The sequence below is a fragment of the Amphibalanus amphitrite genome, unplaced genomic scaffold (genome assembly GCF_019059575.1).
Source record: "Amphibalanus amphitrite isolate SeventyFive unplaced genomic scaffold, NRLGWU_Aamphi_draft 000550F_arrow, whole genome shotgun sequence".
Taxonomy (NCBI): domain Eukaryota; kingdom Metazoa; phylum Arthropoda; class Thecostraca; order Balanomorpha; family Balanidae; genus Amphibalanus; species Amphibalanus amphitrite.
This window is the reverse complement of record NW_024882044.1, coordinates 447,338-461,791: the sequence shown is the minus strand read 5'-3', so window position 1 is coordinate 461,791 and position 14,454 is coordinate 447,338. Positions and strand designations below refer to the sequence as shown.

The following is a 14,454-nucleotide window of genomic DNA, read 5'->3' as shown; positions in this document are numbered from 1 at the left end:
TCCATGCTACTGAAAGCCCGATTTCAGGTGTTTGACCTGACCTTGACCCGACCTGTGACCTCGAAATTCAACTTTAAAGTACTCATCTGAAGCGTCTCGTCGCGCTCTTTCGTTTGCCGCCTCGTGCGTTTCGCTGCGCCTATTGGTTCTCGAGTTATCGGCTGGGGGCGTTTAACGCCCCCCCCCCCAGCAAACGGTGGGTGGCGAAATACCCCAGCAACTGCCGGGTTAAATGGCTCCTCTTTACCACTGTTTTACGTGTTCAAGACACCTGGCTGACTATTCGGGAGCTTTTGTCCAGAATAGCACCGCAGTTCATGTTCAACAGAACGTGCAAAACCCCATTTCCTGCTCCTTGAAATGCCTCTTCACACAGAACATGCATGCCTATGGTCTCTTTGACTGCAGTAGCCCCTGGCGACGACAAGATACCATCGCCATGACGGACGGGTCTTACCAGAACTGGGGGCCTCGCCGAGCGTGTCAGCGCCGCCTGGACTTTTCTATGGGTGCTGAAACTAGTGCTGCTATGGGTGCCGTCTTGAATGTTTTGTGGCTACTGTCATGAATGTTTTGTAGCTGCTGTCATGCATAGGTGTTGTGAGGATGCCGTCATGGGCGCCGATTAGTGGATGCTTTCTTCGGATCGCAGGCGGTCATTTCATTGAACGTGTCGAATTCCATGTCTCGTCATTCGCACTTCCACAGGTGCCGTTAAAATACTCCACAAGGGGCACCGGGACTCGTAAATATCGCTATGGTTACATCGTGGGTGTCTCCGGTCTCGATGGGTGGTCGCGGCCGCTCGGCTACTCCACTAGCCGCCTCCGTCCGCTGTTGTGAGGAAGTTTAGTGGTTGGCAGGTAGTGCCGACAGCCGGACGGGCCGCTATACACTCAGTGGACTCCCTCCAATCACCTCCCACTGCCCAGAGAACATTTTCCTGGTCGAACCTACGCACTCGGCACTATTACTTACTTACGCTGTCTTACTAAATGCATGACTGTGGAACGTTCACCACTTAGGTCACATTTTTGCAATATACGTAGGGTGAATGTTCATATTAGCGGCCCTTCCTATTTCTTTTTAGAGTGCATAGGCATGCTGATTTGAATGGACATACACGCATCAACGGTAAACATGACGCATGCCATTTTCGCCTCCTGCCCTTTCACTTCGCCTTGAGAGGCACACTGTGCATGTGTTCGTGGGCTCGCCAGTGTCGCCGGCCGGCGAGGCTTCACTGCAGCATATGAGGATTAGCGACCATGGTGATGACGGCGACATCTCGTAAACTGATGTGCACGATACGGGACCGGCCGGCCGCTCGGTTCAGGTGCCGTGAGCCGCGCGCGACTGGCCTTGGAGCAGTCGTGTTTCACCCGACTATGACGCCGAGCGGCGGACGGCGCCGTCTGAAGGGCAGCCTCGCGCCGATGGTAATCACAAATAGAACCGCGGATATTAGAATATCTTTTTGTATCAGGATAGCTCAGCATGCTCGTAACCGATTTTACAACTTATCAGAACATACAAGTTATTACAACGAGCTTTCCGAGGTATTATTGTAATTCAAGTAACGGCAAGTGCTGAATGCGGCATGGGCCCTTACTCCATGGCATATTTATAATAATACTTATCTTCATAGAAAGATTAAGGAGGAAGTCTTATATTAAGCACAACACCGTACAATGCATGTAAGAATTACGCCAAAAATCCACTCCTTGATCCTCTCACGGCGGGTGAATCACTCATAAGACCGTAGTACACGTCGCTGGCTCCACATCCTCTCCGTAAGCCGTGCCCTTTTGTCCCTGCACGCCTAGAGACAAGAGAGTTCAGTGGTCCTAGACCCGGGTCCCCACTCCAGTCAGCTCCTGTCTCCTGAAGCACCTGAGAAAAAGATTGGAAAGACATGGGAATATCAGCGAGCAAGGTACTGCGTGCCGACGCCTGTGATCGACGCGACTGGGATGGACTGTGCGCTCCCTCACGGCGTAGCAGTGCCGTGTGGACCGTCCATCCAATTATGCTGTGACGTGACCTTTTCGACCGCGGGTCGCCAGGGTCAGATTTTTCCACTGCACGGCACCTGGCCCGTCTCTCCCGCTGACCGCTGTCACGGCACCTGTCCTCTCATCTCTATGGCTCTGAGTGAAGCCCTTCTCTGTGCCACTGTCCGCTGTCCCATCTCTAATAGTTTGTCGTCCACTGGCCACTGACCCTTCCATGCTTCCATTCGCTACCCTGCAGTCGAACCAATGCCCTGGACGGCAGGTAAAGTTAGAGCCGGGTGGCACTCATTGCTCGACGTCTGCAGTGGCGCAGATTGGTAGCAGCTGGCCGGCACAGCGGCCCATGCCCATCCCAGCGCTGGCCGCTGCACTGTCTTGGTCACTCGGCCTTTAGTGCCGCAGAGTATCGGATTGTTAGAAGATATAAAGACGATTGGCATGACCGGTTATTGCTAATCCGCTGATTTATAGACATCCGGCCAGTTTATGACAACTCTTCGTGCTTTACTGCAATCAGCCTCATAACGAATGCAAAGCTACTCGAGAGTGCAAATTGATACCTGCTCAAAAATAGGTATACGTTATAGTTGAAAGACATTACCGCAGCCCAGCTATATATGTATAGTCATTTAAAGGTATCTACAAAATAATTACATAAATACGTTGATTGACGATCATATTTACGCTTCATAAGTAGTTTTCCATCGTTCACCGGCGCAGCTGTCTTACATGTATCCGTTTTTTTCGAATGTTCTGAAGTTGGATCGGGTATATTATTTTACAGACACGGTTCGGCTATTGCAAAAGCATATACCTATCCAGCCGGAAGTTCGCGCACGGCTGATGCATACAAACAATGTTGAACATCAACAGACAACCCTTACAAGGATGGCGGTCGCTGCTACCTCGGGAAAACTAGAACCGCCGGTATTAGTGGCCCCCGTTTTCCTGTTCAGATTCGCTCGCAGGCAGTCTGGGCCTGATCCGTCGCCGGTCAACGGCAGAATATGGCGTCACCATAGCCGTGCAGCCATGGGGCGGCCGACGGTAGCACCAAATAGCCGCGCCACTTGCAGCGCGCACATAGCCTACATGGCAGCGCAATGCAGTTATGCACACGCACCCAGCTGCATTCACGCGAATCGCAGAGCGACTGGGGTGGTGCAGGAAGCCCGCTGACGCCGCGGCGCCCCTCCGGCGGGTCGTATAGTTAGTTCACTTTGAGTGGTCTGCCCCGTGGTGTAATAGTATGTGTGTACTGTGTAATGTGTTTATGGATCTGTTTCGTCCAGCATTTTGTTGTTGTCCTACAGGTCCCAATGATGTTGGTGTGGCTCGGGCCGTGTGCTGAGACTGCGATCGGTCACAAGACATGCGACAGATCCATGGCTGGCTCATGACTGCAGGACGGGAGAGAGTCCAGTTGTGGGCGGAGTGTGACTGAGCCGAGCTACACTAAACGTGCACGGTTACGGGGCACGAGACGACCGGCACAGCCGGGTAGAGGGCGGGGCGCCAGACCGTCTGGGTGGTCTCGTGTCCAACTCTCCCCCTCTCCCCTCCCTCTGCCCGCTGTGTTTTGTCGCGGGCCCGTCCACGGGATGACGTCACCGCCTTCAAATGAAGATGATCACGCAGGATGGTGAGGACCGGCCCGGCCCGGCGATTATCTAACCAATTGGCCCGGCTGCGTCAGCGTCCAAGCGCTCCGGGCGCGGCCGGCCGAGGGTCGAGTCCGCTGACTGAGAAGTTACCTCTGAACGGCTCTGAGCGGTGCTGAAGGGTGTTGACTGTTACAGGATGAGTGGGCGTGATGAGACCATTAATCGGACCGGCAGGGTCACGGTATGGTGATTGGCCGTGATGCAGCTAAATACCGTCGAGTCTCTACGCTGGGCGAGGGGGATGCGGGCCACCCAGCCGGCCCAAAACGCCTGCCTCCTGCGCGCGGGGGTGGCGAAGAGTGGTGCTCCGCTTTGGCCAGTGACAGAGCTGGTTTGATGACCACAGGTGAGCCGACCCTCCCACGTTCACCAAGCTGGTGACAAGTGAGCATACTCCCGGGCCGACGCGTACGTTCTCAGGGCATGTCGTCAGTCGTCACCTGATGCCTTTATGCCTGTGCATGACAGGGTTATCCTTATGTATTGGTCACATCCGTACTCCGTAGTGCTATAAAATTTGCCGAAGACGTAAGGCCCATTATTTCAGCGCAGTTTCACTTTATCAGTGTTTATACCAGGGGGGTGACACGGCTATTCGCGCAATGTATTAATTTATGGGCCGCGCGGGGCCTCGCTATGACGCGGCTGGAGGCAACTGCTCAGCGCGCTAGGATACTTCTGGCGGGGCGGGGCGCTGAACGGTGTGCAATGAATGGGTTATGGTCGGGCAGACAGAGATGAGGTATTGAATTTGAATTGACATCAGCAATCGGGTGGGGAAGGAGAACGTTTCTAATCGAGCTTGGGATGGGGAAAGCCAAAAATATCGCGATCGGCTCATAGCTCAGGGCCGGGTGCCGTACCAACTACCATGTGTTGTATATTTAGGCGGGCAGACAGAGATGAGTTATTGGATTTAAATTCACCTTACCATCGGTTTCTGGTGGGGTTTGAAGACGTTTTTAGTCAAGCTCGGAGTGGGGCAACCCACTGGCGGATCCAGGGGAAGGCATTTGGGGCAAATGTCTTCCCCCTCATTGGCAGCGCCCGAAATCGCTTTTCGAGAATCAAAGAAAACTTCACAACTTTTCTGAGGAAATGTTGGTTAATCACACCGCACAGCAGTGCGCAAGGAATCGAAATCAGAATTTTTTAAATTAATTCCGAGAAACCTTTTGTGGGGTAAGCCCGCAGTGTCCAAGACCGCTTCCTGGATCCGCCAGTTGTGAATAAGTCACGGTCGATACCGAGCTTCGGCGGGACCAGGCGCTGTATACGTTGTTCTTTCAATGAAGAGGTGGACAGACACCTAGCCCCACATCCTACTGCTATGCCCGTGCTTCTGTGGGTGAAGCACTAAAGCATCACGGAATCCCACAGGACCCAGGGCCTCCTCTAAGGATTTTTCACTGGGTGGGCAAAATTTTTCGCCGCTCCCCTGTCCAAGGGCGGATCCAGCAACTTGTTTTGGGGTTCAACCAATTTCAAAACCTGTGGCCGGGGGGGGGGGGGGAGGCGAAATAAGCTGTGCCATTATTGGAAACAAGATGATAGTTTGCAAAGTTAACGTAAACTTACCATGTCCATTATCCATGATTGCTCCTTGAAGCAGAAATCTAATGTTCGCGGCCTCTTTTTAGGAGGCATGGTCAGCTTACTTTTGACGCGTCCTCTGCATCTATAGTTATATGCGGCCTAATATTGACATTAACCCTCGCCCTCGCCGGGCCAGGGAGGTTGATATGCAACCCCCCTTAATTTTTCGCAAGTAACGTAAAAACGGCGGCGCGTAGCGCCGCCAAATTTGGCATAGGTACTCTCTGGAACAGCCTTATGACACCTTCCCTTAAAATTTCAGGTCTCTGCTGTTTTAGGTCAGGTCACCACTACCATGGTCACTAAAACCGGTACAATAACAGGGTAAATTGGACTATATTAGCGGCGACGGAATCGCTGAGTTTATCGTTTATAGCGTAAGAACCATAAAACTTAGCGTCACCAAATTTGAGACACAACTTGGGGCAGCCATTTGACGTGTGACCTGAGAGTTTTGTGTTCCAATGACCTCAGGTCAGACTCAGGTCACAAGGTCACAAAACCGGTACATGGCAAAAATGGCACTGAAAATACGCTATTTTGCCAATGAAATCTAGAGTTGTTCTTGATTCAAACTGGCAGGGTATGCTATGCTCACCGAGTTGTATAACCAACATCCAGGTTTTCCAAGTTCGGGTGACCTGAGGTCATCTAGAGGTCACGAATGCTTCCAATGATTAAGAAACAACTTGAAGTGAGTGGGGCACTGGGGCACTGGCTGCTAGCTAGTTTTTCTTTTCGGGAAACCGAAGTGGTAGTACCTACCGGACGTTCGGCCGGACCTTTATTTTTGCATTTGCTTCTGGGTGGGCAAATCGACGCCACTGGGTGGGCATTTATGGTGACTGGGTGGGCATTTGCCCACCCAGTGGGTATGTTAGAGGAGGCCCTGACAGGACCTGCGAGTCGACGAGGTGGCCGCTTTGGCCGCCGGGTACTGCAGCTCCCTGGAGAAATAGACCGGCTTGCCGAGCCGGCTTGCCTAAAAATAGACGGTCAGATTCGGCCTGGGTCCTTACGACCCCTCTAGATTCGCCAGAGACGGGATCGGATCGCCGTTATTGCACCCGTCTTAGTGTCTTTAATACTATGACAGCTTCGACCACGGACGTCGGACGGGGTGATCGTACTCCACGAATGTACGCACCATCCAGGCCTAGGATGCATCGAGGTTTAAAAGAATGCAGTCTGTAGATCAATCAACATAACAATGGTGGTATGCAACCACATTAAAATATCTCCCCGGCTCCCGCAACGTTCCAACGCCCCTCCGTTATGCATTCGCCTTGTGTGTCCGCCGAGCCGGCTTGCCTCCAATGACGTCATCGGCCGGCCGGCGGCGTTCAAGGTCAAACGGCTGGTGTCCTTACCTGGAGTTCTATAGCCTTGGTTTATACGACCATTTTATGGAGCGTTGATGCCTCAGGAGATCGGATAACGACCCAGATGAAGTGTGAGAGACTGAGCGGCTCCCTTCGGGACCTATCCGGCTGTGATTTGATCCGTTCCATGACGGCGTTGCGGATCGGTGCGCTTTGTGAAATGTGACACCCGCGTGCGTATCCCGGCGACTGACGCGTGCCACTCCGATGCCGAGTCAGTCGCCCCTGTCCAGTGTAAATGGTTAGCTCTGGATGAAGTCTAGGGAACCAGAGGAGTGTAAGATCATGCGGCAAGGTGTGCCAGATTATAACGACGAGTCATGGCTCGGCCGGCGTTCAATCCCAAGTAATGATCCACTCCGCGGTTGTAGCGGTGGCATTGAGACACACTTCATCTTCGGCTTGGGACGGGCGACACGACACATACTGCCTTGCACGACACCGTGTCACATCTGGAGACAGACGACACGGCACAGTGTCAGTGACACCGCGGCACGCTCCGTCCTGACGGCCCGTGCACGGCGGGAAGGCAATCACCGAGCCTCGGCGACGGCCGTCTGTGGTCGATCCGTGTCCGGTGTCCTATGTCCGCTATGTCCGGTTGTCCGATGCTCTATGTACAGTGTCCTGTATCCGCTGTGTGTCCGCTTGTCCGATGTCCTGTGTCTGGGTGTCCTGTGTCCTATACAATGTCCGGCTGTTTATGGCCGGTGGTCCAATGTCCTCAGCTTGCACGCACGGGTTGGCTTGGCAGAGGTGGACGAAAAATCGGTCTGCAGATGCGAGATAAGCAGCCGCAGTGTAAATATGTGAAAAGCTAACAGATCAATCACATCCGACACACATCGGTCGAGGAAAACTGCGATTGATTGATGGGTGCTGCAGGCTGCACGCTGTAGCGCGTGACGTCGGGGCGGCTCGACCGCTTCCGGTCGGTTCAAGTTTCTACTCCAGTTTTCACTGCGCCTGCCTCCTCCGCCTCCCGCCCTATGCGTCCTCGCCCACTTCCGTCACACACACCTGCCCTGCCTCCTGGCTTCAGGCCAGCTCCTTTACACGCGTGTCTTAGACGTTATCATTATAAGAAAATCAGATAAATAATGCTCTAGTAAATTATTTTATCAGATATTTTAGACGTTCCGCCTGTTGCCAGGTCATTGGGGCGGGGGCGGGGGCGGGTTGTTGTTTGGGGCGGGGGAGGGGTGCAAAGCTGTCTGTCCGAATGTTGGCGGCAGAGTTGTCGATCACTGTCCGTGAGATGTCTGTCTGCCCTAGGTCGAACTACGTCGGACCGATTGGCCCAGCGATTCTCCGAATAAATTCCGTCTGACGGACTCGAGGGAGCTTACCGGACGGTCCATTCTAGAAAAGTCACACCGTGAAGCTCGGCGTTCGTCTGTTCTGACAACAATTCCGTCGTCGTTTCCAGGTGTCTGGCGCCTACCCGGAGCAGCACTATGACCTGGTGGTGCGGCCGGCGGCCGGCCCGTGCGGCTGCGGCGCCGGTCCGCCGCCGCCCCCCCGCCCCGGTTCGCGGTGCCGCCCCCGCCCGCGGACCCGGCCTGGGCTGCGCCGGAGAGGACCTGTGTGACCTGCTGGCACCGGCTGCTGTGTGCCGTGCTCGATCGGGAGTGACGGCCGCCAGTGACTGCCGCCGGTCGGACCCTGTACTGCTATTGCACACCTTTTTAATTAAAGTTCTCAGCTTTTCCGAACAGTTTCGTGACTGTTTTTGTCAGTTCGTCAACGGTACAAGAAACATAAACCATTTTTTTATTTGGAACGGCGACATCTTTTTACTGATGATTAATGATAATTTTTTGATATATTGATCAGTAGGTAGGTAGGTTAATTTTAATTATATTGTTCATTAGCCTACAAATTAGTAAAGTTTTTGCTTATTTTACGTATTATTTATTTTAAAGTCAATTTTATTACCGGAGGGCCCTGCGCCCCTGACCAAGAAAGGTTCCAATGTGTTGTGACCCCGCCGTGCGCCTCTGACAGGGTCTGACGGCCGTGCCGGACCCGCAGTCGACTCCGTCGCAGTCGATGCTGGCCGCCCTCATCACCACGTCGCTGTTCCTCTTTATTGTACTCGTCGCCGGAACCATATTCTTCTGCAAGTGAGTGTCCGTCTCTCGCAGTTATAGGCTCACTGAGCAAGCGCATGAGCAGCGCTCGGGAAATATGTTATATTGGATTGCTGGGGTCTCTATTTCATTTGAAACGGTATCTCATATGCCTTTGCGCTAAGCAAATAGACACTTCTAAGTTGTACCTTGTTAAACATGAGCGATAGGTATAGGTATATGATATGTTTAACGACTGTGTTTGCTTTGAACCATCGGACCATTTTGATAAGAAACTCGATAAATGTGGTTCACCTCAGCAGCGCTCACATTTATACCATCTCACATTCCTGTACATACACTAGACGCCATTATTAGGCTTGTTATACGGTGCCGACAATTTGACGGTAATTTTTCAAATCTGAGGCGACGTGTCGGGAATACCACAGACCACGTAATCTGGCGAACTCTCACGAATTATCCAAAATGACGATGTAAGTGATCTGTATTGGCGATGATCGTCCAATAGCGCCGGTTCGGAGCGATGGGCGGCCCATTTCAGTCTCGGGTATACGGGCCAGCTGCGGGACCGGGCCGTTATTTGTTCGGCGGCGCCCTCCGGCGGTCGGCTGTGGCTAGCACACGACCGCAGTCACGGAGTGGTGCAGCCCGGTGGATCGCTCACACATGGTGCTGGAAGTCGTATAGAAGTGTCATCAGTTGGTCGTTGAGCCGTATATGGATGTGTATGACTCCTGTTCGGCACTTCGTCATAGCATTAATGCGTCCTCCTTCGACGGCCAAAATAATTATCTTTTTATTAAAGACGGTATAAACAAAATAATGGTCTTCTCATAAGATTAGTGACCAGATCCAAATGAGATATATGCACCTATATCTCATTTGGATATATCTCTTTTAGTTCATAGCTGGCAGTCCGTGAGCTGCGGCGGAGACTATTCACACGTCAGCACGCTGCCCTGTCGTGGGGTGACGGCCGTACTGCGAGGGCTCTCAGTCCCGAAATAGACGTCTTCCCCGGGCCTGACGGGCCGAGAATGCGCGCTATGGCAGTTGTGTGTGTGTGTGTGGGGGGGGGGGGGGCTGCTGAGTGCCGACACCGAGCCGGGGCTGGGGTGCAGAAACAGCCGCGGGCAGGATACCGACCAAGGGGTGGGGGAGCTGCTGACTTACTAAACGTCGCATAAATATTGTAGCTGCTTATTACGCACCAATGAAGAAGAAGGTACGTCACGTTCGTTGTGTTATATCGCCCGCACTTCATCGTCCCATCGTAAGTGACGGACGTAAAAATAACATTTCCTTTCTGTTTCCTCTTTACGGGCATTTTCTGCCACACTTCAGCGCCTGTGCTTTGTAACGAATGGGCACGTTGCCGCCGAACTGCGTGCCTTTCCGCCGTTGCAACCCTACAATCAAATGGTTCGTGCGTTTTACTGCCGGAATGTGTCACCAAGCGGCTGTCACTGGTGTGGCACCACCTGCGCGTCGGTGAACCCCGGTGACGTGTCCACGGCTCATACCCGCCCACCCCGCGAGGTGTGAACACATCACACGGGCCGCTGCCGGCCGCCACCGGTCGGCCCTCACGCGAGCAGTGTGCTTGCTTCCGAGCCGTTTCACACGGGCACAATGAGCGCCGCGCTCCAGCAGCGGTGCGCTCTCAGGCCGCGCCGCAATGGCCGAGAAGCGCTACAATCGGCCGCCTTCCGGTGGGTTTTGGTGTGAAGAGGGAGCTGCTGGGGCGTACAGAGGCCACCCGGTGGCCGCTGCGGTCGGTACGGATGGACCGACGCGGACGTCAGACTTTGGCGGTGTGTGCCGAACAGACCAGTCAGAGGGCCGATTAGATCAACAACGAGGTCACTAAGACTACTTAGTGTCAGTTCCGGGATTGTCCTAATTAAGTTGAAACTAGCTCTATTTGCGACAAAGGCAGTCGCTTATGCATGATATTCAGGCGGACTTCAAGCATGGCCTCAGTCCCATACATACTTCAGTTGGGGTTTCAACCTTCGTGATCGACCGTCGTATTGCATGGTCTGCTCACTGCTGGCCCGTACCTACCTATATAACTCCCAAAACCGTCCTCCGTGCATGTTGACTGGTAGGGCCGATGGTCCATTCAGTCAGCCAATCGTAATTGCGTGCGTTGAGGTTATGCTGAGAGCTCATCAGTGACCGGTGATAAATGAGTTAGTTCATTACCTAATGCAGCTGACGTATCTATCCAAGGTCAGATAACCGGTCTCGGCGCCGCGCCCGACGCATCGTCGCGCTGCCGGTGTCCGACGGAAGCCGCTGCGGCGTGTGCCGCACGGAACGCAGTGTGTTTGGAGCGACCTGTGCTGTGTGCGCTATGCAGTATTCACGACTGATGCCGGCACCTGAGCGTAACCGGTATACGGCACCGAGAGAAATAGCGCCGAGAATGCAGTCTCATCAGTTTAAAAGTTGGTGACATGAGGATCGTCTATTTTACCAGGATACCTGAAATGGCCCATTAGCCGGTATTCCCAAGGTAAAACTTAGGAATAGCTATGCAAGAAAACCGATTAATTAGATGGACAGACAACTCGTGTTTCCATGTTTCCCCCATCTCACTCCCAAGTGCCGTTACATGCTATCGATTCCGCTAAAATTTTGATTGTATGTTTGGAATTTACGGTTATTAACGATTATGTAATGTTCCCTGATGTGCCGCAGACACCGGCGGAAGCTGGCCAGTCTGATGGTCACCTCGGCTGCCGATAAGAGGGGGGAGGTGTCCCGGGCCCTGTACGACGACCTGTCGAGGAGGCCGCACCACGGAGCACCGACCGGCCTGCGCTCCGGCGGTCCACACATCGAGGTAATGAATACGGCGGCGACCGGCACTTCACAGGACAGCTTTATTATATCCCCAGTTACCAAGTGTCGTAAAAGGTGTTATGTGATTTACATTTACATACGTGTGATCCACTTTGATATTGCCGCTTGGTTTGTCTTCCGTTGTGACCATGAGCTACTGCATCACGGTGTAATTATCGACTAACCCTGTGTGACCCTGTAGTCTGCAGGGTGTGTTACATAGTCCGCGATACTCCCTATTGGTCTTTACCCGATGTTATACATTACACGATACTTACTCCCTATCAGTCGTTACCCGGTGTTATACGTTTAAGTCACCCCCTGTAACCCGGTATATTTCTACCCCCTATGTAGCCCTGTGATGGTGATGCAGCCTTTCCTTGGGGCCCCACGACTCGGTGTAACACCAGACCATCCAGACCCATTAGGGTACCCAGTCTGACCTGTCTGTTCCGCTGCCGTCTCGTCCCCAGATGGTGGCTGTGAAGTCGGGTCGGCTGCCGCCGCGGCTGCTGCCCGGCGTCCCGGTTGACGCGGGCAGTGGCACGCTGTTCTTCTATCCACCGGCGCCGTCCCTCTCAGAGGAGGGGTCGGAGCGGCTCTCCAACATGTACGAGGAGATACCCTACTACGGTACGTACGGCCCTACACCTGACAGTCAATAGCATACTCTTACGCATTAGATAAGATACCGTCCCTCGTTACGGTACAGTTACACAATGCACAGGTTATGAACACAAAGCTTCCTTATCCACGGTGCATAACTACGTGCGGCTCTCCATAGAGGGGATTCCTATCCTCTCTTGGAGTTGAAATCGTGGGGGACATATTCTGTTTGTCGCTATTAGCTTTGTTCATTAATGTGACGTGACCCCCTCCACAGACTCGCAGGTCTGGCAGCGGACACATTCTCCCTAGTGCTCCCTTCCCACTGACCCGCACACGCCCCGTACTTGACGCCACGTCTCCCCTCCACACTCCACAGGCCGTCCGGCTCCGTCCGTCTCAAACTACTCCGACTCTGACGAGGACGCCATCAGCCACCCGTCCGGAGACCCGGAGCCGGAGCCGGAGCCGGGTGGTGTGTCTGGAGGCCGGCCGGAGCCGCGGTACGTCTGCTCAGTACCCCCAGCAGCGACCGGGAGCCGGCGGCGCTCCGCCCGCCCGCGTCACCACCCGGCACTGCGCAGGAAGGACCCCTACTACTACTCGGATATCTTGGAGCGCCACGAGCCGGGCCGGGCTGAAGGTGTAGATGTGGCTGCGGTGGCGTATCGAGGACCTCGAGACCAGCGAGGCCCGCTAGCGTCTCGACTGGCGCCGGACCCGCTTCCAGACCTATACGGTGGCCGGTCCGGCGCCTCCCGCGCACAGGCCAATAAACTGAGCTCGTTCAGGCCGGGTGGGTCGACGGATCATACCGGCGCAGACTCTGAGGTGTATGTGAACTCGAGTGGTCGGCTGCGGGCTGGCTATGGTGGCAGTGGGAGAAGTCGGCGGACGCATGACACTTGACCGAACGGGGGATGTAGAACGTCGATCCTCACCACATATGGGCTAAAGTGCGTGCTTCTGTGAATGAAGGTGTGTATTATGTGTGTCTGTAGCAGTCAGGTGAATGCAATGGGCGACCTTCACAGTGGAGTTCGATCTTCGCTCGGCTTGAAGCGATAGATACCACAGTGATTGTCGTGTCCGGGTGGTCTATGTTTTGCTTTGTTTTGTTTGTTTTTGGTCATGCAAGTAATTAACTGAGTTACAGCTTTGTAATGTCATTCCGGCGTGCTTAAATCGCGCATTGCGTGATTTAGTAACGCACTGGCGCGCCCTGCAGTACTGTGTACTGCCTCCGTATGTGTAAATCAACTGTGATAGTGACCATTGTGATGCAGCAATAGGAAAATAAACCCAGGTGATAACTGTCCGTATTATCACTGTCCACTGACTGGTGGTGATCATTTGTCTGATTCAGTGTTCAGACATGATCCAGCCCACCCTTGGGCCGGACCGACGGATCATAAGCGGTGTTTCTCGTTTGGTGTGCCGGGGTAGGACCAGGCAGGACGTTATACCCCGGGCCTCGAAGTCGCTCCAAGCAAAAGGCAGGCGAATCACAAATGAAGCGGCGATTTAATGTGCTGTTGAATGACCGTCTGAACTCTGAAGCCATCGGCACATGCCGCGTGAATTGTAACGCTGTCACCTCCCTGGGACGGTGGGCATTTGACGGCGTTATGCCATACTACAGCGCCACCTGTGTACTGGATCTGTGTGTCTCTAAAATGGTAGTGATGAAGTCTGCCGCTAGGGGTGCTCGGGACAACGAGAGGCCGGGGCGTGGGAGTGAATGATCGCTATTCTGATAATCTGATTCACTTCAATTGCAATCAGGGATTGGAAGACACCTTATGCCTATGTAGCCTTTGCGTTTTATTATCTTTATCTCTACGTCTCATATTACACATGTCGCACGCGGCGAAACAGGAGCTCGACGATTCTCCGTGGGGGCATTGATGTACCGTCTCACCGTCTTACGTCTCAGTCACGCACGGAGCATAAATAAAGAGCTATGGTCGCTACAGGTACCTACCCACAAGGAAAAGGCCATAGCCTATGAGCTTAAAATCGTGTCCACGTCCATACTGATACCGGTGGCCGTTCTGATGAAAGGGCGTTCGGCTGCCCCGCCCCCTTTCGGTCCGATAGGAACCAGATAGGGACATTCCGATTCGCGTCGAGAATCAAGGACCGCCCTTCATGTGATTCTTAACAGCCTAGAAAAATAAGCGTCACGTCAATGATAGGTGATACCTAGTCTACTAGAGAAGTGCGAGGTCCCGCCTCCCCCCCCCCC

At 53.6% G+C, this 14,454-nt stretch overlaps 1 protein-coding gene across 1 annotated transcript; it reads left to right on the top strand.

Moving 5' to 3' along the window:
* Window positions 1–8,086: 8,086 nt before the first annotated feature.
* LOC122393718 lies at window positions 8,087–13,621 on the top strand (the record flags this gene model as incomplete). The annotated part of the gene is made up of 5 exons (XM_043389975.1): window positions 8,087–8,125; window positions 8,665–8,783; window positions 11,457–11,601; window positions 12,074–12,233; window positions 12,586–13,621. Coding segments are annotated over 5 exons (993 nt in total), but the record flags the coding sequence as incomplete, so codon positions are not given.
* Between the last annotated feature and the right edge of the window lie 833 nt (window positions 13,622–14,454).